Here is a 25,075-nt window from a genome sequence, read left to right as displayed (position 1 = left end):
AAAGAGGCGTTCCTCGGCGCGGAAGGTTTACTTTGCGGTTGTGCTTTGGAGGAGGACTAAACGTGGTCGAGCATCGAAATCCAAGCAACTTTCGGTGAAACCTTGTCTCCGGAAACCGCTAACCCACCGGGCACGTGTTGATCATACCCGCTAGAATTGGGAAATCGCAGCTTGCCATGGTTTTGTTGTAAACACATAATCACCCCCTTCGAAACCGACGCTTGTAACGAGCTTAGTGACCTACGAGTCAACTGGCTCGAAGCTTGTTGGACGGTGGATCCAAGTAGCCCGAAGTGCAGGTGACAAGAACTGTAACTCTTTCATCCCCATTAGAGTGTAACAAAAATGACTTTTTGGTGGGCATTCAGGGGTTTGTTCCGGTGGGCATACTGAGCCTAAATCCCAAATATGAGCTTGATTGGACGTAACAGGAGCTGGCGCTCCGCTCATCAATTTTAAATGGCATTCTGGAGCTCGGTACAGACCTTCGAAGTTTGGCATTTTTTCGAAAAATCGGCCCCGGCAAAAAAGATATGCGTCGCACCTCGCGACGCCCGAGACGCCATTTGATTTTGCTGGGACCGATTTTTCGAAAAAATGCCAAACTTCGAAGGTCTGTACCGAGCTCCAGAATGCTCCAAACTTCAATGTTATATATACCAAAAGATGCGCAAGGATCTGGCCTACACGCCAGTGATGTTTTTGGTAAACGCATTAGTGGCCAAAATGCCTCAAAAAGTGACATTTTTGAAAAAATCTTTTTTTACGGGTTAAATCCCATTTAAAATTGAAGAGCGGAGCGCCAGCTCCTGTTACGTCCAATCAAGCTCATATTTGGGATTTAAGCTCAGTATGCTCACCGGAACAAACCCCTGAATGCCCGCCAAAAAGTCATTTTTGTTACATCCTAATCCCCATATAAAGACATGTGTCACTCTCACGTGGTGCACAACTCGACCGTGAAATAGAAGTTACAATTTTTATAACATTACATGTTGGCACGAAGCAGGCTGTGCGCTTTGCCTTCCTTCCAGACATGCAACTCGCTTTGTTGGTCTTGGCTTGCTGTGTGAGCGAGCGTTTGCATAATGCACTTTTAGGGTGCAGCAGCAGCTTACTGCGTTTGACATCGTCACCTCCTGCGGTTCTTGAAGGGAAGCGTTTGACGAAAGTGTACACGAAACTCGATATTTTGTCGAGGGGTTCAGGGTTAATTGTACTGTTTGGAGTGCTTTATCGAACGGTTTTTGGTAATTTGAGATGATTTAGCATAGAATAACAATTTAAGTATTTCAATAATGAGAAACACTGAAAAAAATTGTGAACGTCAGTAATCATTAAACTTCCAAAAGGTCTAAACAATCAAGTGGCAGCCCTACTAAGCCACGTTAACCGCAAAGATGATTCTTTAAAATGAGATGAGTCATTCAAATCTGCTTACATTTTCAACTGTGTTGACATGTAAAATTAATGAGTGATTGAGCACTTGGCAATACATTATTCATGTGTTTATTCCACTAGTTTGTTTTACTTGTTCTGCGACGTAGTGCTTGGGCGAAAGTGGCACTTCTCGAGCACCCAAAACAAGTCAAAGGGTCTAATTCATTCACGAGAGCTTGTGTCCAAAACCCATCCAAGGGGGAAATCGTTCCAACTCACAAAAAACACAAGGTTCAACATGCTTATAGTTGTGTGTATCGAATCACTAGATTATGCATTCGAGAGAGAAAGAAAGAGCATAGAAATATAAATAACATCCAGAAACAAGGGAGCGAAAGGGGCGCCTAAACTAGGGTATTCCCGACACGTTAGCCCCTTTGGCACCGTAAAGTTGTTGGCAGGGGAAGTGCATTTTTAATTAGAATGTAAAATTTGATATTAATGTTTATTACAATGGGGATTAGCTTCGGCTGCACTTGCTGGTGCACACCGGCGACGGCCGTGTCTGTCCGGGTTCAAAGAAATGGGTGCCCCTCGGAACGAGAACGCAGGGGTCATGATGAGTTACGATGAGAATGGTGCAAACTGGGGTTTGAATTATTGTATGTAAATTTGATAGTGTCAGGAGACTTAACCCCTTTTTGTTGTTTGAGCTCATCGAACGGAAAATTAAGAGGAGGGTCATGTTGAACTCGCTGTCTAACGAAGAATTGAATTTTTAAATCTTCTTTATGTGTACGACTTCCCTAACAAGAATTACAAGATAATGGGGAACGACAATCACTAGTCACTTTTAGCAGCAACTGCTAAAAGCTTTCGGTAATAAATTAATTGCGAGTTGTTTAAAACAAAAGCGATCATAGCAGGCCACTCGCCGAAATCGCACGTTCAATAAAATAACAAAAAAGCGTAGATGGCCGTGAGCACCGCAATCAAGGATAATGGATTCTCGTGCTCGATTCTCAGCCTACTAGATCAAGTCCAAGCCGAAGCTGATCGTCGTCGATCTTTTAACTAATGCCCCACCATAAAAAGCGTAATAACTATTGATTCGGTCGTAAATCTACGACACAACACCCAAATTGGGCAGCCCGCGGCGAAAATTGCTAATTGGTCGTAGAAATAATGTATCTTTATTTTCTTCTCTGTCTCGTTGCTTACAGGTCGTGAACCAAGCGGGAAAATGATGCGTTCGGGCGGTGCTGATCTACACCAAGAAGTGCACCAACAACGAGTAGCTCGACGGTAGCGATCAGGTTACCGGCAATTAACAGTGATCGCGTGGAGCCTGTTAGCAAAATGTCCAACACGTCACTCTTGGCCGTACATCATTAGACGCAGCGTGGTCGCCCCGAGCGATTCCAAGATATTCAGAGAAATATAGCTATATTTACAAATAGTCAATTAAACTGCTGAAAATGCACCAAGTGTAACGCGACGCGAGTGCAACCTGTGCTCCGAAAAAGTGCCCCCGAAAGCCAAGTAACCGAATAGCTGAGTCGTAAAAAATACAGGGAAGTTGAGCCACAATGGAATCAACCAGCAGCAGAACCTGCAGCGTCATGCTGAGGAGGAGGAGACCCGAGGTGCACCTGAGCCGCTTCTCGATCGTCCTGATAGTGTTAGTTAGCTGCTGCTTAGATAGGATCTTCGGTTGGACGCCAGATGTCCTGACCAAGTCATACATTACATACGGTAAGTGGATGATGCTACACGCTAATAAATATCAAGAGGGAAATCCTCCCTTCTTTTTTGAGAGCGAAAGTAGGGAGGACCCTCATAAATCTTCCCTTCACTCGCAACGGGAAGTGGTCGTGTGGCTTAAAGTGGTGACATTCGATACCTTTTGTTTTGTTAATAATTTTTATTGCATACCCTGATCTCTCGAGCCACTTCCGATCATCGGTGACGATCTGAAGATTGCCTTATGGTTTGAGACACTTCCGTTCAGAACATTGCAAGCTGGCTTTGTAGGGCTTCCCGGTCTGAAGTTTTGCAATTTGATCCTTACTTCAAATTTTGCTCTTCTTCACATTTAAAGACAAAAGCAACAGAGATCAATTCTTGAGTTTTTTTTGAAAAGGACCAATAAACATATGAAAGACAATAGCTTATTGGTCCTTTTCAAAAAAAACTCCAGAATTCGACTTCGTTTAAAACTCAAACGAAGGTCCAATACACGCCTTAAGCTAACAACAATGCGCCAATGTTTACCTTACGGAACACTCTTGCAAACACAAACAAACTCTCCTCAACGACTTCAACCTTTCTTCAACAGTCCAAACGCGCAAAGTCAAGACCGCACCATTCATCGATTCGCGAGTGTCAGGTGCCAAAAGTAAACACGCCGCGGTCAAGTTTTGCGCCGATCGCTTATCTCTATCCGTCGTTGCAATTTGAGTGCAAATTTCACGGAACGACAAAACCAGCGTCAAGTGCAAAGATAAACGCCGTGCCACTCCCTGTGTGCTGTGCAAAAAAGCTTATCAAATAAATTTGAAGTGCTGATTTCCTCAGGTGTGGGGGCCATCTTATCGCAGCAAGCCGCGAGGTGATCATAGCTTCCGGCCTTGAAGACGTTCAGAGCGCGCGCGCGCTTCAGCTCTGAGATCGTAGATGGCTTTGCCAAGAGTTATGCAATGCCTACTTATCATTCTGATGGTGCGATGAATTCTACGCAAGCTTGGATGTTGTTGGTTATCTCTCACGAATGTGGGCCAGAGGGAGGTGGTGGGCCCCGCCCCATGCCATAGATAACAACACTAATGGCTAATTGAATATGCAAAGGTTCTGCCGCGAAGAAGGTTGAGACTTCTTCTCACACCGACACCGGTTCAGGCCGACCCCCCGATGCAGGTGTGATGAAAAAATGATAATGACGGAAATCTGCGTTTTTTCACACATGACAAAGTAAACGGAGATTGCTTGTTTAGTCTCATCGCCGCCCTGGTGGGACTTTACCTATGCAAATTGTGGATAACCAGGACAGATTTGCGTAGATATGAGCTGAGGCTTGAACCAATGTTTGTCTTTTGAGAAAAGTATTGTTGATGTTGTATTAACTTAAAATCGTAAAAAATATTGTCTCATGTCAATTATTACATTGACATTCAATTCAAGTGTAAAAAATCACCAAATCAGCCACTCGGAAGTGGCAATGCAAAAGTATCAGCACCCCATGAAGAATTTAAAGGTCGTTTCCAAAAAAAAGTATCAATCTCGCAATAAAGGTGCAGCACGCTTGTTTCACACATCTTGAGCCGAGATCAAGAAAGCACAAAAAAAGCAACCTGACCTTGTCGTTGCCAGGGCAACGAATCCACGATCCACTCGCGCGGAATCTCATCAAAATAATACATTGCGCGTTTTTACGACGGTGACTTGGATGGCGATGTTATTTTTTCGGCGCGTACACGCAAAAGGTCATTTTCCTTGAGCAAATATTTATCCGTCCTCCCCGCGGAATACGTTGCACTTGCGGCAAACAACAACACATTGGGCAACGGGTGGTGCTCAGATTCGAATTCCTCACATTTTCGATTCGAGTGCGATGGTGATGAAGATCCCCGTCGAAGAGGACATTACCGCGCCGCAGAACCATTTCATCTGTCAAAACACTTTAATGCGTGCGCCCACTTGAGTCGAACTTTTTCGGGTGTCAAGACCTGCTGAGGTCGCCGAAGCCCTCGCGAGCGGCACTTAAGGCAGTATGGCCTACTGCTGTGATCTGCATGCAGCGAAGAGATGAGTCGAGGGTGAGAGATGCGGCGATCCGTGGCTGCCATTTTGAAACATGGCCGGAGGACGCGCGAGATCAAGTGTTGGACACATTAGTCAACGACGAGGATCGTGATCGTGGTTGATGATGGTCGAGTCGAAGATGATCTTGAGGTGCGCGCAGGCAAAGGTCGTCACTGATCGTTTGATTAGTGTGTGGTGCATAAAGAGTTGATAAGCATGACGACAATAATTGAGCAATCAAGTAGATCGGATTGCATTTGAGAGGAGTAATTGATTGGCTGACAAAAATGTGGTTTATCAGATATTACTTAGGATCAAAAATACAAGACTTCATTTCCTATGTAGACTTTGATCTGTCTAATAAATTCAATGTTAACTATGCTTAAGGTATAGTATACATATCTTCAAAAGCTCTACACAAAATACTAATTTATTGTCAATATTTCACCTACCACTTAAGGTGACCTCTTGCGAATATAGCCAAAAAAAATGTTCCCACCGTCGTCCGAGCCCAAAATAGCACCGAATAGAAAAAAAGAGACACAAAAAGATTCATTTTATCACCTCTCAACTATATCCCACCCGTCGTCGCTGCTCGACTCTTCGCGAGACGAAACGATGCCATCTATGCTCGTACGGGTTCCATATCTATATGTTTTATCGATACTAATGTATTCGGATGTCGTTTCTGAGTGCCACCATACAAGACACACACTTGACCCCCGTTGATCCACCCGTTCGTTCCATCTGTACCACCACCGTTTCGAACGCAATCACGATTATTAATTGATTAAATTTGAATTTCTAAATTCAACCGTGAACGCGCCCGCGGGTATCTCGTAGTTCTGATCTTTACCCTGTTTTGTGTGCTTTCTCTCCTTCCAGATAACACGATACCAGCCTTTTTCGGCAACAGTACTGATTACTTTAAGTTGCTGGACCAGGACGAGGGTTCGATCCTGATCGGGGCCCGTAATGCCCTGTACAACATCAGTCTCGATCGGTTGATCGAGAACCCGAACCAACGGGTCATGTGGTCGTCCTCGGACGCGCACCGGGAGCTGTGCACGCTCAAGGGTAAACTTGATCAAGACTGCCAGAACTACATCCGAGTGTACGCTCGGGTCGGCGCTAATCGAGTTATGCTCTGCGGAACCAACTCGTACAAGCCGCTTTGCCGGTACTACAACGTACTGCCGAGCGATGGATCGATTGTGTACGATAACAATGAAATGGAAGCTCTAGGACGGTGTCCTTACAATCCGCTCCATAACAGCACTTATGTGTTTACTGGTAAGTTCTTGAAACCAAACGCATTTTACCAAATTCTAACCCGGACTCCTTTCTCAGACGGTCATCTGTACTCGGCAACGGTAGCCGATTTCTCCGGTGCGGATCCCCTGATCTACCGGGAACCTCAGCGAACGGAGCAGTATGACAGCAAACAGCTGAACCAGCCGGCCTTTGTGAGTGCCGTCGAGCACAACGGATACGTGCTGTTCTTCTTCCGGGAGATTGCTGTCGAGTACATGAACTGTGGCAAAGCGATCTACTCGCGCGTGAGCCGAGTTTGCAAAAACGACAAGGGTGGACCGCACCCGCTGAACGATCGCTGGACCTCGTTTGTGAAGGCTCGCCTTAACTGTTCGATTCCCGGCGAATATCCGTTTTATTTCGACGAAATCCGTAAGTTTAGTTTGATTGTTGCAACTTGTTCAAAATTTAACTCATTTAATTCAATTGCAGAATCCACCACAAAAACGATCGAGGGATTGTACGGCGGCGTTCGGAATCAGATCATTTACGCGATCATGACGACTCCGGACAACGCCATCGGAGGGTCGGCAGTTTGCGCCTTTTCCATCCAGGACATCCTGGACACCTTCGAGGGTCCGTTTAAATCGCAGCGTGACATGCACTCCAACTGGATGCAGGTGCCGCAGAGCCAGGTTCCGGAACCGCGGCCCGGTAAGTGCGTCGACGACAGTCGAACACTGCCAAAAGCATCGGTAAACTTTGTCAAGATGAACACCCTGATGGACATGTCCGTGCAGTCGCTGCACTCGCGACCTCTCTTCACCCGGGTCAGTCTGCTGTACCGTTTGTCGGCGATCACCGTCGATCCTCAGGTGGAAGCTCTTGACGGCACCACATACGATGTGGTGTTTGTCGGAACCAACGACGGAAAGGTGATCAAGTTCGTAAACGTGTTGTCGTCGAACACGACGGAAGAAGTCAAGACGGTAATTCTCAGTGAAACTCAAGCGTTCCCGCTGGGAACAAAGGTCAACGAAATTACAATTTCGAAAAAGAATAAGAAACTGATTGTGATCAGCAACGGAAAGATCATTTCACTTCCGCTCAGCAATTGCAACGAGCACGAGTTTAAATCTTGCCGGAAGTGTCTGGAACTTCAAGATCCGTACTGTGCCTGGGACGATGTGAACCGGGAGTGCCGTACGGTGGGAGAGGTTACTGGCAGTTCGGACAAGTTGTTCCAGCGACTGGACGGAAGCAACGTGAACGATATCTGCAAAAAGTACGACCAGCGGGACCAGCGCCAGCACAAGGTCGAAGATAACGACCTGTACACACGGGTTGATGGGTCCGGATCGGCGGAGAAGGAGAAAACCAGCAGCGAGCCCAAGAACGTGGTGATTATCCAATCGACGCGGGGAACGGTTTCGTCGGTTGGCCCGATCGACATTGATAACGAGATTTCGATGACTTCGATCGAGGGCAACGATCTGACGAACAAGATCGGATCGCACCAGTATCACCATAAGACAGGTGAGGAATTGTGGATGGTTTTCTTTATTGTTACATTTCGATTTTGAGTGTGAGTCTAAAAGCTCTAAAAGTGTTTCTACTTAGCACATTGTTCATAAATGTCATTTAACTTACATTTTGTTCTGCTCGTATAGTTTGTTCTCCAATTTACTTACAACTTCGGTGTTTTTACACAACAGAACACGTGTTTGATTGCCGTTTTCAAAATGACCGCATCGCAAACTGTCAAAATGACAAGGAAGTTTACACGTTAAACACAGTGTAGATAAATTCAAACAGAAAAATTGAAATGTGTTCATTACCTATTTTTGATAACATATTTTAAAATATTTGAAATTTATATCAAGTCTTTGATCTTTTTTTAGATCCCCTCGTCAAGGACGACATCTCCGTGGCTTCGCTTGGTTGGAAGCTCTACATCATTATTATGGTGTCTTCGATAATAGTTGGCATGATCCTGGGCTACTTTATCACGCAACACGTAATGAAAAAGCAGTCATTTCATGGCAAAGAGCACCGAAATCAGCTGAACTGGTACGTTGAGCGAGTATGTTTTGTTTGAGAACTTTGAATTAACGTTTTGTTTCTTTCGAAATAGGCATCACGCGAAAAACTTGAGCATGCTTTCACAGAACAGAACCAGCGGAAAGGACGTAAATCTGCTGATGAACACCACGAATCAGTACGCTACGCAGCAGCAAGCGATCGTGCAGCAACTGCAACAGCACCATCAGAACAACATGAAGGACAACATCGACTTCGACTTTAAGGATCGAAGCGTCGAGTGTAAAAACTCAACGGAGAACCTCGAGAAGGACATCAGCAAAGGCATGGGGACGCTGCAGAAGGTGAAGAAGACGTATATTTGATAGTAAGACTGCTTTCGGTGATTGGGATTAATAACTGCTCGAAACGCTGCTAGTGCCGCGCACTACATACTATATTTTTCGGTTTATCTACTACTATGCAATCGAAAAAAAAGTTGCAATAATCGTCACCACTCCGGATAATCACCGCAATGGGTCGCAAAATTCTCTCTCACCTCTCTCTGCCTGTGGATGTCTCTTCTACTTCAACTAAGCGAAACAAGGTACAGGGATGATTAATGTCTATTCTGTGTTAATTATGTTAATAATTGCAAACTTTCAAATTGACCATCAAGTACTTCACACATTTTTGGCCAACGTTTCATTCGTAACTTTTAAACGCCATATAAACAAACCAACAAAACGCTTCCAACAAACTACACAAAGCACGACTAGAACCCCGCAATGAAAACCGGCATGTAATCGCAACAAGATTTTCTTTTCCCAACAGACTCGTCAGTTGAAGACGTTCAAGCCTTAGAAGAAGATTGTGAATAAAACAGGTTGGTGTGAAAGAGTAAAAATGTGAACAAAACGGAGTGTGATTTGCTGCGCGCGCGTGCGTGAATGATTGCCACGAGTGTCACAGTATGCACGGAGGGAAAAAAAGCAACTACAGTCGAATGATATTTGTAGCAAAACGTTCCGCGATAGACTGCGTGCCTAGCACAACCCCAGCCCCGAAATGCCTGCCTATCCGCGCTTATCTACTGAAATTAGTTAAAACGAGGCCTTAACAATGAAAAACCCAAACATGTGCCCATTTCAGACTGGTCGAAAATCCGCGGTTAGAGAACCTCAAGCCATGGCTTGCTTCGACCTCAGACTTATTTTTTAACTACAAATAAAAAAAAACACAGAAACCCGATCAAGTCGACGCCTTTCACGAAGCAAGTAATACATTTTACACAGACTAGAGAATACGGCTTAACAAACGAACAAAACTTTCCAGTAGCGAGAAGCGAATCAACAATATATTTACAACACGGTGCAGCAACAGTGGTGTCAACTTTTCCAAACAAAAAAAAAGCGCTTCGTTCTTCCACGCTTGTGAAGTGCGAGCCAAGCTCGCGGTTGCCTTTATAGTAAAAACAAAAAAAAAATAACTCATCCGGAAGCGGAAAATTTGGCACCACTTGTGTGCACGCACTTTGGCATCCTTCATTACATTAATGACTTAGCGATTAGTTCGTACATTTTAAAGAAGAAAAAAAAGAATCCGCCGCACCCACGCGTACGAACAGAAACGAACATTCGATGCAAGGCGCATATCTTATTCATATTCGATCACAATATTTTTTGTTTTAGTTCGTTACAATTGCTCAAGAATCTCAAGCGAAAATACTCTGCAAAATGTATTTTAAACAGCGAAACAGAAGGCAATTATATTTTCCAGTTAGGTATTTTTAGTTCATAATTGACCCACCTTTTCCAGACAACAAATCGAGCGAACAAACGAAAGCAATATATGCTGGATCAGTATGAACAAAACAAAAAAACAACGTCCATCCAATTAGCAATTGTATGATTTATCTTCTTTGTTACTTGACGTACTCATTTCCCGAGCTCATATCATTTCAACCAGATTTAGGCTATGTCACAGTAAAGAGCATGTGAGGACAGATTTTTAACATATTTATGCTTAGTTTAATGAACAAAAAATGTGATATTCTTGAGTATTTTTTTGTATTATTTTAGAAAACTCTAGCAATTTATAGGATAGCGGTTAGATAGACATTAGTGCAAGCAAGAATGATCGACATTAGATTTTACGCATTATGTTCGCTGTAAGAGCGGTTTTGTCACGAATTTTAATCTAAGCAAATTTAGTTGGCAAATAGACAAATTATTTTCTAAATTTATCTGATTGTGTAAAATTTGGAAACGCGCAGGTGAAGATTTAAATTCTGCGCAAAAAGCAGTATGTTTCACGTTTTAGGTTAACTTAACGTATAAAATGACGTAACTATGGATATGTAAAATTGTTATGATTGTAAATATATGGATACAAAAATTTACATAATAAACATTTTAAAAGTTACACTATTTGTTGTTTCAACCTAGAACAAAAAGAAACATTTCCATTCCGTTAGCACAACCAAAGAGGTTTTACTGCCCCATCCGATAGAAGGCTAGGAGGATAAGGCGGGAATCGAACCCGCGCCCCATAGCAACTTAGGGATCGGCAGCCGAAGCCGTTAATCACCGCGCCACGAGGCCCTCATGGTAATAAATTGTAAAAAAAACATTGGTGATTTATTTTCAATATTCTTCTTCCAAGACTGCGAAGCGCTCTGAAGAATTTGAACGAATTTATTGTTCCCTAAAACTCCAACATATTTATTTTTGCTGTTTAGTAGAGCGTCCAATTTCCAGTCCCGGTAAAAAACTTCCCGAGAATTCCCGGAATTTCCCGAAATAAAATATTTCCCGAAATTAAAGCGGAATTATACATTTGCCTAACTTCTTGGCACAATTTTTACAAAAAATAATAACGAAAAAACTCAATTTTGTTTTATTCAATTCCTGAGTCTGAGCAAGCGTGACATTGCATGTTAAAAGTATCGAGATGTTGTTAGTGCAACATGGAGTTAAACCACTTCGTCAGTGATTAAACTTTTTGTCAAGGTTCTGTAAAGTTTACCATGACAGATGCCAAAGTTTCACTCTATGTTACCGGCTCACATCTCTGTTTTTTTATCTCTCATCTAATCTAATCTAATCAGACCCTAGCGCAGCCAATCTTTCGAAGGGATCCTGGAGAGTGCCTTAGGTTAGATGACGCCTAGCACTCTTCTTGTCATTTATTAACATTTATAGTGCGCCATTGCATAAGAAATGCATTGAAACATCACAAGCGTTAAAGCGGCCAGGCCTACTGCGTAAAGCCGTATCGCAGAGACATGATTCGTTTTGAAGTGGGTTGAGTTTGAGCACAGAGTGTTCGAACAACAACACAATTCTGAATCGACAGGGGAGGAAGAAGCGTGGGGACACACCACCATACGCTCCGAGATTTGGTTGTATTCGTTGGGAGTACCATGCTAAGAAGGTTTGGTACTCCGGGACTCTCTGGGATGGGACATTATATTTCCATGAATGCCCATGACACTATTTCCCGTGGTTATAGCGCCATAACTCGCTCTTCACATCTCTGTTTTTAATCTCTAAATGAAAAAAAACTGTATTTTTTCTTTTATGCTGAAATGTTAAATCAGTAGGTACCAATGCAGTTACTCGTTGAATCAACGTCAACGCTGTCGTTGATCGTTGAACCCAACGCAACAAAGAGCTGAACTGATTCGCGTTCGAACAAACCAAACATTTAAATGAAAAAAGTGTTTTAAAGTGCATTTTACACCTGCCTAGTTGTTTTGCTATCATTAGTTTTCAAAATATCCAAGTATTGAAGAGATTTTTTCTTGCCACACAGCCGATTATCGATATCAACGCATTGATCAAAGCGTTCTTTTTAAGTTTTCTAGTGTTTTATGAGGAAAGAAAGATTTTTTCATAAATGTACGTATTAAGAAACTTCTCAAACAGATTTACTGGCCTTCATCAGGACAGTCTTGGAGTTGGCCGTTGATTCGGGAAGGGTGGTCGACGTTTCCCGACTAGGAAGTGATGTGCCTGAACGGGGAGTTCCCGATCCTGGAAGCGCATCCGGAACATGGGGTTGATGAGGCCCTAGGAACAGAATTCGATTTTGAGCACTTCATCCTCCTTCGAGAATGACAGATTTTACGGCTGCGCCGTCGCGAGGTGAGCGTTTGTGGGCGGAAAGTTGCTAAAAGAGATGGAAGTTAGTGAAGTTGGCTAACCACTGCACACATTCTCAATACTCACCGGTGTTGTAAACCGCCGGCACCGGGTGCAACATCTGCGCTGACCACCTTCGATTATGCCGCTTCTCGTCGTCCTCGTCGGATCTCAGACGTTAATTTTCTTGAACGTAAACTCGTTGTTCATGCGACGCTTCGGTAGCGCCATCTCCTCGATAATCTCGCCCCAGTCATCGCGGGAATTGACCACCAATCCCGGGCCACTACCACCGAATACAACCGGTGCGAATCCACATTCCTACCTCCCATCCTACAAAAACAAACACAATCAATCACAAACCCCACAAAACACCCAAGCTTCCTTCTTACCCATTCCGGAGTTGGAACAGCTGCAGTTCCTGCAGGAAGCTGGCCTCGTCCTTTTCGAGCACACGATCTCGCCCCGCACCCACACCACCCTCTTTCGATGGTGCTGCTGTTTGGTTCACAAAGGTTTCCGCGTCGGCTTTGCTTTGCGTCCTAGACTCATCAGCACCATCGCGGTGCACCGTACCCACCAAAGTGTTATAACTTTTAAATCAGTTAGTAAGGAGATTAAAAAATCTTTACCAGTAAAAGTTTTCATTTTTAACACAAGATAAAAACTTTCCCTCGAGCAAATTTTAGCAACTTTTTAAATAAAAAATAAGTTACTTTTGTCAATACAGTAATATTTTTTTGTGTGTGGTTGTTTGGGAAGGCGTGTGGACCAAGAGGACAGAAGTGGCCGAATTTTAAACGTATTCTAAGCCCTGGCTAATTTCTGGTCACTTTTATCTCTACTTTAGTTCCCAAGTCCAACCCGGATTTTTCAATTTTCTAGGATGGACCATATGAAGCCGAGACATTGTCTGATTTTAACCGGAAACTTCAATCCTGATGATTTAAAAAATGTCTTGAGTGTTGCCCAACTGGCTAAATATCGTCAGAATTAGTTAAAAAATCTAGTACCAACTTCGCGGCCCATCTTGACAGAAAAGGTCCTACTGGTCCTAATGTTGGACTGTCATTTTTTTTTTTTTGCATTAAAATAAAGTGATAAACGTGAGAAGAAATAATTTTTAATCGTGTTTTTTACCTTTAAGGCTAGTACGCTGATCGGAAGGAAAGGGGTCAAGAAATGGCTTCACGAACAGCAGAACAAAGGAGAGGGAGTGATTTCTTGGGGTTTTTCTTCACCCTCTCTGGCTTGCTTTAGCTGCCGCTGCTGCCCATTTGATTTTTTTCTTGACCGGTTTCTTCCGAAGTGCGTATACCGCTTTACGTTGTACCGTAAACTGGGGTGACTTTGATAGCCCGGGGTGACATTGATAGAAATTTGATTTGGCCACTAATTTTGATACATCCAATGTAACAGTCACATTTTTGCATATATGTTCGATAATAAGCTATCCCTTAATGCTTACATACTCAAAATTCTCAAAAATGTTTAGATATTAATTTGACGGGCATTTGAAAAACCTATCAAAGTCACCCCGGGCTATCAAAGTCACCCCAGTTTACGGTACATGGAAATTTACATTGGTCTTTAGGACCCTATTCCTTTAGGGAGCGTTCTTTTATTACGTAACGCGAAAAATCGGACTTTTAGACCCCCTCCCCCCCCCCTCGTAACAAAATTTCCATACAAATTTTAAAAAAATTGTATGGAGCGTAACACGGCCTCCGACCCCCCCCCCTCCCCCCCTACTGCGTTACGTAATAAAAGAACGCTCCCTTTTCACATAATTCAACTCAAAATTGGGTACAACCCGTTCCAAAACGATTTTGTCTTTGACTACTTTTTGCTGACCGTGCAATGTGTGCGTGAAGTAAGCCCGCTTCTGTTTCAAACGTCATAAATGTTTGTAAACAGTAAAAAATAGTTGGAGTGTTTCAGTGAAAAAATCGTAACTTTATTGAAGAATTTAATTGTAAAAAAATGGTGTACATTCATTTCCCGTCGAATTTAACAGAGGAGGAGTTAATGCTCCAAGCTAAATACGCCAAACTGAAAAAGAAGGTTTGTTGTTTAATTATCGTCACCGGCTTTCGTTGCAATATTTTTCTTGTTTTCACCTTCAACAGAAAAAGGCCCTCCAAGCTCTGAAAGCGCCCAAACAGGAAACGGAAAAGAATCTCATTCCAAAACGACCGGCCGATGCTCGGGACGCACGCGAAGTGGCACGAAAGCTCCTCAAAAGTGGTGCCATCCAAGCTATTCAAAAACCGCAAATCAAGCAGGAAAGTTCATTCAAACGTCCGAAGGGTCAGGAGCGAAAGCGGTCTCACCAGGAATCCAGTCCTGGTGCTCAGTATCAGTCGTTCTCGTCCGTGGAAACTCCTCCGGCTACGAATCCGGTTAGTCCGTCGGTCATCTCGACGCCGACCACACCGACCGCTGCAAACCCGTCGTCCAGTCCGGACACCCCGGTCGAGAAGGAACCGCCGCGGGTGCAGAATCTGTACCAACAGTTTGCCAACGAGCGCGACCGCGAGGAGCAATCCCTGAAGGCCGGAGATTCACCTCGGGATAAGCCCCGCTCCGGAAATACGGTTTACGTGTCCGGAAACAAGGTGACGGAGGACTTTTTGAAGAAACACTTTGGCGAGTTTGGGGAAATTTTGAACATTTCAATGGAAATTGAAAAGGGTCGCGGGTTTATAACGTTCTCTAAGACGGAGTCGGCCGACCGCGCTATCTCGGACCTTCACAGCAAAACGGTCGGTGGCATTCAGCTGCAGGTGCAGCTGGCCCGCAGACAGCCCCAGATCAACCCGATCAACGATGCCGGTTCGTCGGCTGCGTGGTCTGCGCTGGGTAAGTTTTGCAACTTGTTGCAGTTATTTGCATGATAAATTGCATCTTTTCTTTTTTACAGCTACAAATCGATCCCAGAAAGGCAAGCACAAGGATAATCGTGAGCTGGTTTGTTACGATCACGATGACATTTTCTAATTACATGAATGGTATGTAGATATACACTTTATCTTGAAACAAATGTATTTCCCTTACTGTGAAGGAAGCAATGCTGCGAGGGGATTTTTTTCCGGTGAAATATCACGGCCTCATGGGAGATCAGGCAGCTGAAAAACAATGGGGTTGTCGTCAAGGATTGTTCACTTGGCGAGGGCAAAAAAATTTAAATTTAAAGGGAACGTTGTTCATGCACGAGCCCTTGTCTATCTTCGAAAAATAAAAAATAAAAACTGTTTTTTGTGGGTTTCCAATATTCGAAAAGAATTAATAACACAATTTGTTGTCAAAAATCATTTATTCACTTTTTCTAGATGTGATTATGATACAAAAACAAATAAATTAACAGTGAAGGCCGGATTCGCGCAGATCTTCGATTTTTTTTAAATGGTTTTTATAAAATTGTATTGACTAGTACTGTAACTCGTGGTTTTCGACTTCTTCTTTTTCTTCATGTTTCCTGTGTTCTTGCTGATCTTGCTTTCGACACTACATTCTACTGTACAAAGATTTTGCAAAAAAAATTCGATTACTGTTCTCGACTGCCGAATGAGATTCTGTGTGCGGGATTCTCCGGAAAAAAGATTACAGTTAGGTTAAGTAACAAAGTGCTGGCATTAGTAGGATGCGGGGCTTGAATGAAGATGACGTTTGAACATCTTAAGATCAAATTCTACTGTTTAGAAATCGTTAAAATGCAGATTGTAGTAATTGATAAATTAAATCGTAACGGCCTAAGTTTCAACAAGAGTTAACAATTGTCCACTAATAGCTACTGTATTCGTAATGATGATAAAAAGCGACTTCTAAAAAATGTTTCCACCAAAATCTACAAGTTTAATGATATTTCCGGCTTAGGCCCGTCCGTTACCGGGCGGATTGAAGTAATCCCAATGGTGGTGATGGACGTCCCTCTCGGCACTCATCCCGAGTGCCATCAGTCCGGCCACGATGACGATCAGGATGATGAGGGCAATGTGCAGATCGCGTTTGTTTTCATCCTTGCTGCTGGCACGCAGAATCGTCATCAGCTCGTCGCCGGTTTCGCGGATCGAGTTTCCGCAGGCACGGATCAGCTGACCGCCCAGAGCCGGAATCGTCGGTTCTGGCGAGCGTGTTCCGTGGCGTTGTTTGCGCTGATCACGCTGGAACTCTTCCTCCGAGGTAGATTCCCGTCGTGAACGGTGCTGGCGCCGGCGTCTGTGTGGGGCCTGCGGAAGGCCTGCGCCCTCATCGTCGGAATAGTTTCGGCCGGAGAAGAACGGTGTAGGCTGGGGCGAAAGAGAGTACGGCATGTATTCCTGGTACGGGAACTGTTGGGTCGGCGTCATCGGAGGTTGGGGACTTATCCGCGGTGGTGGAGGTCTTGCTGGTGGTTGTGCTTCCTTCGGTTCTTCGCTGGCTGCGTTGGATGGTTCTTGAGCTTCTGAAACAGTGACGGTTGTTGATTCCGCTGGAGGTGCTGCCTCTCCTTCTTCCTTCGGCTCGACTGGTTTCGCTTTTAGCAACTCTACTTCACGGGCTCTCAACAGATCAGCCTCTCTTGCTCTCAGCATTTCGGCTTCCATTGCTCGGAGCATCTCAGCTTCCTTCGCTCGCAACAACTCTGCCTCCTTCGCTCTCAGCAGTTCAGCTTCCTTGGCTCTGAGAAGTTCCGCTTCGCGCGCCCGCTGCATCTCGAGCTCATGAATCCGCTGAGTTTCACGTATTCTCTGCTGCTCCAGCTCCTTTGCCAGTTGTTGCTCCAGTTCTCGGGCATGTTCGCGTTCCTTTTCCTGCTGCTGAAGGATAAGCTGCTGATGTTGCAGTTCAAGCATTCTCTGCTGTTCGAGTTCCTTGGCTCTTTGTTGGGCTTGCTCGCGGGCGTATTCACGCTCTTTTTCCTGTTGCTGCAGCTGCAAAAGCAGTTCCTTTTGCTGTTCTTGTTGTTGCTGGATTTGTTCCTTGAGCTGTTGCGTTTCCTGTAGTTGCTGGTTCTGTTGCTCCATGAGCTGCTTCTGTTGCTCTTCGAGTTTCTGATCGTGCAGTCGCTGCTGTTCCTCTTGCTGTCTTTTCATTTCTTCCATTTGCTGTTGCTGCAGTTGTTGCAACTCGGCGATATGTTGCTGCTCGTTCGTTCTCAAGCGTTCGACGATTTCCTCTATCACGTTGGGAGAAATTTCGACGCTTCTGGAAAGATCTTGACTGGAGGCTACCAGAGACCTTCGTCGTGGCGGTGCAGCTGGCTCAGACTGAACAACTCGGAACTCTTCCCGTTCAACCCGCTCGTTTACAATCATGGCTTCTATTTCCCTAAGTTTTTCAGCGTCGATTTCCTGTGATGCAGGCGCTGCTCTCTGTTGTCTCTTTGCACTCTCAGTTGGGACGACCTTCTCTTCCGATACGTACTTCTTCACCAGCTCCGCAATGTACTTGTCGTCTTCGGCGTGCGCCAGGTCCTGCTCGGAGAGGTTCTCGTTGCTGAGAGGACGAACGTCGTTGCGCATGCTGGATGCGGTAGGGACCGAGACACGGCGTTCCAAGATGCTGGCGGCAGCTGCTGGAGTTTCTGGTCGACTACCATGCTGCGAGAGCGATGATGTAGAATCTCTGAACTTTTGAATGTCTCTCATCAGGCTGGTGGCTTCCGCGAGTTGGCGGGCACGAGCCTGCTCTGCCTGTTGTTCTTCCTTGAGAATCTCCCGAAGTGTCTTCGCGGGTGCTTCTTCCTCCGCATATCCAAGCGTTTCCTCAACCTCAATGTCCAGCTCGTAGTCTTCCGGTAGCGGGTCAGTTTGGATTGCGATTTCGACCTCTTCGACCCTTTCAAACGGTTTCGTTGCGACGATCTTCTCCGCTCCTCCATCAAAGTCGTGCCGGTCATCGTGGTCCGGTTTCGGCTTGGGCTTCTTGTGGTCCCTCGGCGGACGTGGCGGCGGTGGAAGCGGACGGTCCTTCATCTTGCTCACGACCGCTCCCGTGTCCAGCGATTGGTGCATTCGGGCTTGCTCCTCCAACTGCTCGATATCTTCGTACTCGGTGAAGTCATTTTTGCTGACGCTCGCTGATCTCCTGCAAAGAAACGGAAGTCAACATTGAGTTAGAATGTTTGAGGATCATCAGCTTTTAGACCTCAACTTACATCGATTCTTGGTCCAGATTGGTGTTGGACTTCATACGCGGTGGTCGGTTCGGGTTGATGGTGCTGTAGTTGCGCGACGGACGTTGCGGTGAAACCGAATGGAAGTTGGGCAGTGTGCTGAACTGACGTTGATCTCCCAAAGAGTGCGTTGACCGCCTACGACGGATCGGAGCCGGTGGACGTGGCGGTGGATCCTTACGCACGGTAGCATAGCTGAAACGTGAAAGAGGTGATGCTGTAGGACTTGGTTTGCTACATAACTCCGACACTTACCCGTTGGATTCCGACAGATCCATGCTGCGTTTCACCATGGCACTGTCTACGGCTCCGAAGATGTAGGACTCTGCTCCCCGAGAGGTGCGGTCGTCATCGAACGCCTTCGAGATTTGGGATCGCGAACGGGATCGCCGCGGAGTTGGCAGCGGAGTCGTGAAGCTTTCCTCGCGTGCCAGCGGAACTTCGGCGTTGAACAAGTGCTAAAAGATAACATGGAGTCAAGTTTTATTCGATTCTAAAAAAATAGAGCAGTTTTGGATGTACCGTTTCTGGTCCTAAGGTATAGCTATTGTAAATGGGTTTGGATGTCAAACCATTGGCAAATGGTTCTAGTTCAGATGGGGTGACATCACGGAAGCGCTTCTTGCGGCGTCTCGGTGGCGTAGGTGGCACAGCCGCTCCCGTGCGTGAGAATCCGTTGCCGAGACTTTCCTCGTCCATGTAGCGCTCGTCTTCAGCAGCCAGCTGTCTTGGCTCCTCGCTAGCATACTTACGATCGCGTCCGTAAAACTCCAGATCTTCCTCTTCCTGTTGGTACGAGTCGTACGGTACCTTCTGTCCATCATCCTCGTACTGTTCCTCGTTGTAGGACTTCTTGTGCTTCCTGTTGGGACGATCCGGCGGGAACGTCTTGAACATGTCGGCATTCCGACGGAACTCATCGTTGAAGCTCATCTCACCACGATATTCCATGCTCATTCGCTCGCTGGCATCCATGTCCTGGTCGTACGAGTCGTAGCGTCCCATTTCTGCCAGAGCATTGACCGGAGTTCCCAGTCCTTCCTTAATGGCGGAACTGATGTACTCTCCCATTTGGATGTTGTCCTTGGATATTCCCTTTTGGCGCAGGAAGAATTCATCGTCGTCGATTTCCTCCAGAACACCCTTGCGTCTGCGGATTCCGGAACTTCCGGTCGATGATTGGCACTCCTTGTTCGAGTACGGAGTCGTAGATCGCAGCTCGTAATCTTCTGCCTGTTCGATAGGCTCTCCCAAGAATCTAGCACGATCACGTGCACTCAGCCCCATGGCTTCATTTTCGCGAGCAACGCGCAGCCGCTCGTCTTCATCGAGAAAGTCAAAGTCGTTGCTGTTCATGTCGATATTCTGTCTGATTTTCTGGCCCAGCGAACTCGCCCAGAACTGCTTCTCCTCTTCAGAGGCCAGGTCGGACTCTTGCCGTTCCATCGGCGGTTTCCGCTTCATGAACTCGTCGTGTCTGGCCGCGGACACGAGGTGAATCTCTCGATTCTCCTTGTCGTACTCCTCCAGCTGCTTCTGTTCGGCAGTGATGGGCAGCTCGGGAGTATCAAAGTCAGCCCGATCTAGCCGTTGACGCATGCGCTTCTCAACCGAGGACTCTCGCTCGCCCAGTTCGCTACCGGTGAAGAAGAGACTTGTGCTTCCGGCACCTTCCGATGACTTCTCGGCCCATCGTGAAATGAACGTTTTGCCCTTGGGACGGGTCGTCTTGCCTGCTTTGGTGAACTCCAGCGGTGGTGGCGTTGATGCACGGACACTTGCGTTACCCGGAGCGGACTTCTGGCGCTTGAATTTGTCCAGCAGCCGTGGGAACGTGCTAAAGTCAGTATAGTTGACCTTCTTCTTTGCGGCATCGTCACCGACAACTGACGCGTCGGATGGCGAGGCAGCACTAGCTACATCCGATGGTTCCTTCATCGACTTGCTACGCTGCAGTTTGATTGTGCCGATTTTCTCCGGCATCTTGAGCTTGGAAAAGTCGGGCTTTTCCGTCAGGAACTTTGGCATTTCAGGACGCTTGAACTTTGACATGTTCGGCATTTTCGGTTTAGTGATCTTGGTAAACTCTGGACGTTTAAACTCTGGCTTTTGAAGTTTCGGCATGTGAATGTTCTTGAGCTTGGAGAATTCCGGAGCTTTGAACTTCTTCTTCGACGCACCAGCTTCCGCCGCAGCTTCTTCCTGTTCAATTTCGTTGGTGTCCTCCACGGTAACCGTGACTTCGGGTTGAATGTTCTCTTCTTGATCCGGCTTTGGCTCAGCAAGCGTAAAGTCAAACTTCTCCAACTCCGGAGTGGTGACAACTTCCGGTGACGCCAGCGGGGCACCGTCCTTGTCCTTCTTGATGTTTATGTTGGACATTTTGGTTTTGAATTTGTCCGTTTGCTTGCGCAGCTTCTGCTGCAAGCTCTTTCCACCTTCCTGGGCCTTGCTCATGGCATTCTTGCTGCTCTCCTGTGCCCTCGCCATCGCCTTCTTACCACTCTCTTGAGCACGTGACATCACGGCCTTCATTTTGCTCGTCTTCTCCTGCGTCGCGTCGGCCGACGGTTCGGCAGTGGCCTCCTCGAGAGTTTCTTCCTCAGCGGCACGGTTAAAGTAGCGATCCTCAATGTCCTTCTGCAGCTCGTTCATGCTCAATGTGTCGGCGTCATCTCCCGGCACTCGCAGCGATGCGCTCGAAAGCTTACGCTGCTGGGCGTCCGTAGGTGGCGCCAAGCTGGAGGCTCCGCTCGGCTTGCTGTCAACGGGTTCTCCAATTGGCTCGTACTCGTGGTCGCTGAAAGTGTGGGAATAAGGAGTTTGTTATGAGATTCGATAGGTGGAAAAAAGGATTTAAAAATGACGATCTCTTTGATTGTTGGAATAGTTTCGTAAGTCCCAATTTTAAAAATAGATTTGTGACATTTCCGGCTTACCGATAATCAAAAGTAGCATGCTTAACAGGTTTCTTTGGCGCGAACACCACCGCACCCATTCGTTGATCCGCTTCCACGGATTCTTCCTTTGGTTTGTACCGCTGCAACAACGATGACTTTTCGATGCGGTTCTTGTCCAGGCTAACCTGGCTTGTCGAGCGAGGTGTCGAAGGTGGTACCGCTGCTTGTCCAGCTGTCGCACTTGACGCGCTCAATGGCTTCGGTGTGTACCGCTGGAGAAGTGATGATCGTGGCGCACGCTGCTCCAGGCTGCCCTGACTGCGGTGCACGTCCTTGACAAACTGTTGCATCCCGTCGTGATGAGTGAAATCTTGCGAACCGCTCCGTTTTGCGTACCGCTGTAACATTTTCGATTGCATTCCGCTGCCTCGGTCAAGACTCTGCTGACTGCCGTACATTGGCTTGGATACTCCCGGCAGGGTTTGCCTGTTTAAAGCTCCTTGACTGCCGCGTGGAGTTCCGCTGGATCTTGGTCGCCCGGGTGCTGATGTGCTTCTTGGCTGTACCGAAACGCTGTAATGGTCCAAGTGACTTGCAAGATCGATGGTTTCTTCTTCTGCTGGGGCTGCTGGCTCCGGTTCTACTGGAGCTGTCTTTTGTGTGGATGCCTTCTTCTTCTCTTCTTTCTGCTTCTTCTTTTCCTCTTCCTTTTTCCGCTTTTCATCCTCTTTCAGTCGTTTTTCTTCCTCTTTCGCCATCTTTTCCTCGTCTTTCCTGCGCTTATCGTCTTCCGCCTTGTGTCTTTTCTCTTCCTCTTTCATTCGCTTTTCCTCCTCCTTTCGCATCTTTTCACCTTCCTTGCGCATTCTTTCGTTCTCCTTCTTCACTCTCTCTTCCTCTTTTCTTCGCTCCTGCTCTTGCTTGTGGACCTCTTGTTTGGCCTTTTCTTCTTGCTTTTTCCTCTCTTCCTCCTCCAACTTGGCCTGTTTGGGCACAAACGACGGATGGTACGTGTGATCGCGCTTCTTGAGCTTTCGATCCGGAGGGAGCTCTTCAATCCTCTCGCGCTCCTCGAACGCATCCGACACCTGCGGTACGGACAGTACCGCTATTTGTTCGAACGCCGACGCAAGCGTGTTTTTGACGGGATCCTTCTTCTTGGCGATCACGCGCAGATCGTTCCGATCGCTGGCTTCGTCAATGTCCAGTGCGAACGCGCTGGTGTCTTCTTGCTTCGTTTGGCGCAGATCGGTCATGCTTCGGCGACTGCTGAGGTCACTGATCGGCATCAGCAGGTTCTTGTTCGTTGGCGTGGCAGCTAATGTTGGTGCCGGCTTGAGTGGTTGTGCTTTTAGGGATGATTGTGAGGGGTTTGAAGCGCTTCCGTAATGGTCCATGCGATCCCTATTACTGAACAATGGCGGTGAAGGGTCTTTCGGTACGACTGGAGCATCCAACTTTTTGGTGGCGGTGGGGATGAGAGCCTTCGGTGGATCGATTTTGGCGATGGTTGTCGTGATGGTAGGAATGGGAATACTCACGGTCGCCGAAGCAGCTAGATCTTTGCGGGGTGGCTTGACCGGTTCCTTACGTTTTGGTGTCTCCACTTCGGTTGGCTGCGGTTGTTGTTGTTGTGGTACCGTGACTGGAGATGGAGCCACAGGTTGGAGCTTGTTGGTGTCTACAGACAGTGCTGGTTTGCTCGTTTCCACCATCGGAGTAGGCGGGATTACCCCAAACGTTGGCATTGGGAGTGCAGATGCAATGACTCCCACAACTGGTTCCGTCGTTGCGACAATCGGCAGGGTTTCCGCCGTGATCGGCTCCGTCGGCACGTTTTCCTTGTCCATCTCAATGTTCATCGGCCCCAGCTCCCGTTGCATACTGCGGCTGTTCAAACCACGAGCCAAACTAGTCGAACGACTGCGCAGATTCCGTGAATCGTACTGATCAAAATGGTCGCTCCCATAATCGGCAAACGTTTGCGACTGGGTCATGTTCTGATCGAGACTTTGCTGACTGCTGTAGTTGCTGTAGCTTCCCGCACCTCCGACTGGCGGCTTGTTCCTATCGAGTGACTTGCCAAATCTTGGCGTGTACTTTGACAGCAGCGACGACCTAACCGTCCGATCCTGGTCCAGACTGCCGCTGCGTTGGAACCTCGCAACGGGAGTGCTCTCCCTGGCCCCCAGACCGGTAAACTCCTGCGAGTGGTTCGCCTGTGGACCGTACTTTTGCAAAAGCTTGGAATTCTCCAAGTTCTTCTGGCTGCTGTACTGCTGCTGCTGTTGCTGTTGCTGCGGCGCCGTCGGTTGACTTGAACCATCCTGTGAGTCCTGTGAGTTTTGCTTGTAATAGCGCTGCAGTAGCTTAGATTGGTCCAAACTGCGCTGACTGCTGGTCTTGGAGGGTTGTTGCTGCTGCTGCTGGAGATTTGTTGATGGAGTTGGTTCACCGAGTGGCAAGTCCTGGGAGGTCGTTTTCGAGTAGCGTCGTTGCAGTAGGGTAGAATTTTGCAAACTTCGTTGGCTGGTGGATTTCGACATTGGTGCGGTGCTCATCGGTTGGTTTAGCGGGTCCTGTGATTCGGCATTGCGCTGGTAGCGTTGAAGCAAGGTCGACTTGCGACCTCGTAGATCTTGGGTGGACATGATTGTCTGTTTATATTCACTTTAAATTCATGTATGTCTTCTACTGGTAGCTGGTTTCACGGTAATTACAAGTTTTCTGTTTTTAAAACATCAGGAAAATAAAGTACGTTGCTCGGCAAAAATTTTATGGTAGTATTTGCGTAATTGTGCTTTCTTTTGTGGTTGAATCCAGTGAAAATGTCAAATATGAAGGAAACGTCACGATCCCCGAATATCCGAAGTCCTCGGAATAATTTCACTTCGGATAATCGAACCCCAATAAAAAAATCAAACCATACATTCCTTTTAGTGATTTGGAATTTTTAGATCTAAGATGGCGGTGATGAAATATTGAGAAAATGCAAAAAAAAAATCGACAAAGTTTTAAAGTTATTAATTCGAACCATAAGGTTGGATGCTTTGGACCACCTCGTTTTGTACCCCTTTTAAATGTAAAATCTTCTGAAGGATCTGGAAAAAATGTTATTTTTTTTCAATGGTTTAACTAGGTTTAAACAGTTCATTCTATTCGTCGTGTAATCCGATCATAAAATTTACCTTTTTTGACAAGAGTGAGGTGTGGTCGTGGGCAATTGAAACGCTACACCACCACACGAATATCAAAAGTGGTTAATATTATGATTGGATTACTAGACGAATTGCCTCTTATCAAACTTACCTGAAAATTTATAACTTCGTTTAAAACTATGAAAAAACCAAGATTCCTGAATTATTTTTTTGCAATTCCGTCGTGAAACTACTTACTTTTCCTGTCATTCTTGAACGACG

The 25,075-nt window shown here is 46.2% G+C and overlaps 3 protein-coding genes across 9 annotated transcripts in view; 2 read left to right on the top strand and 1 right to left on the bottom strand.

The window, feature by feature from the left end:
- LOC120421937 (semaphorin-1A) overlaps positions 1-10,880 on the top strand; it is an 89,489-nt gene extending 78,609 nt beyond the window's left edge. For 3 of the 4 annotated variants that reach the window (XM_039585245.2, XM_039585246.2, XM_039585244.2), the window contains 7 exons: positions 2,604-3,135; positions 6,067-6,474; positions 6,532-6,867; positions 6,928-7,971; positions 8,337-8,505; positions 8,570-8,819; positions 9,289-10,880. In XM_039585245.2, the coding sequence (XP_039441179.1) occupies positions 2,970-3,135; positions 6,067-6,474; positions 6,532-6,867; positions 6,928-7,971; positions 8,337-8,505; positions 8,570-8,819; positions 9,289-9,318 (2,403 nt within the window). In that variant the 5' untranslated portion in view covers positions 2,604-2,969 and the 3' untranslated portion in view covers positions 9,319-10,880. Of the gene's footprint in view, positions 1-2,603; positions 3,136-6,066; positions 6,475-6,531; positions 6,868-6,927; positions 7,972-8,336; positions 8,506-8,569; positions 9,062-9,288 lie in introns of all 4 variants that reach the window. The other variant, XR_005606048.2, reaches the window with a different exon arrangement.
- Positions 10,881-14,493: 3,613 nt separating this feature from the next.
- Positions 14,494-15,675, top strand: LOC120421898 (negative elongation factor E). Its single transcript, XM_039585196.2, has 3 exons — positions 14,494-14,663; positions 14,729-15,461; positions 15,523-15,675. Exons 1-3 carry the CDS (start codon positions 14,583-14,585, stop codon positions 15,597-15,599), a joined length of 891 nt encoding a protein of 296 aa, XP_039441130.1. The 5' UTR covers positions 14,494-14,582; the 3' UTR covers positions 15,600-15,675.
- Positions 15,676-15,896: 221 nt separating this feature from the next.
- Positions 15,897-25,075, bottom strand: part of LOC120421896 (titin homolog) — a 30,596-nt gene continuing 21,417 nt past the window's right edge. For 2 of the 4 annotated variants that reach the window (XM_039585195.2, XM_039585194.1), the window contains exons 4-7: positions 19,279-21,556; positions 19,012-19,214; positions 18,739-18,951; positions 15,897-18,668 (exon numbers count right to left, since the gene is read on the bottom strand). In XM_039585195.2, the coding sequence (XP_039441129.1) occupies positions 16,472-18,668; positions 18,739-18,951; positions 19,012-19,214; positions 19,279-21,556 (4,891 nt within the window). In that variant the 3' untranslated portion in view covers positions 15,897-16,471. Of the gene's footprint in view, positions 18,669-18,738; positions 18,952-19,011; positions 19,215-19,278; positions 21,557-21,695; positions 24,384-25,075 lie in introns of all 4 variants that reach the window. The other 2 variants (XM_039585193.2, XM_052710754.1) reach the window with 2 other exon arrangements.

The sequence above is a fragment of the Culex pipiens genome, chromosome 3, assembly GCF_016801865.2.
Source record: "Culex pipiens pallens isolate TS chromosome 3, TS_CPP_V2, whole genome shotgun sequence".
In the NCBI taxonomy this organism is placed as follows: Eukaryota; Metazoa; Arthropoda; class Insecta; order Diptera; family Culicidae; genus Culex; species Culex pipiens.
This window is presented reverse-complemented; position numbering and strand designations above follow the sequence as displayed.

Bases quoted from the DNA above. Each gene is read 5' to 3' on its own strand.
- LOC120421898 (XM_039585196.2), top strand. From the start codon at position 14,583: ATGGTGTACATTCATTTCCCGTCGAATTTAACAGAGGAGGAGTTAATG. The intron at 14,664-14,728 runs GTTTGTTGTTTA...CACCTTCAACAG, and splicing joins ACGCCAAACTGAAAAAGAAG to AAAAAGGCCCTCCAAGCTCT. The intron at 15,462-15,522 runs GTAAGTTTTGCA...TCTTTTTTACAG, and splicing joins GGCTGCGTGGTCTGCGCTGG to CTACAAATCGATCCCAGAAA.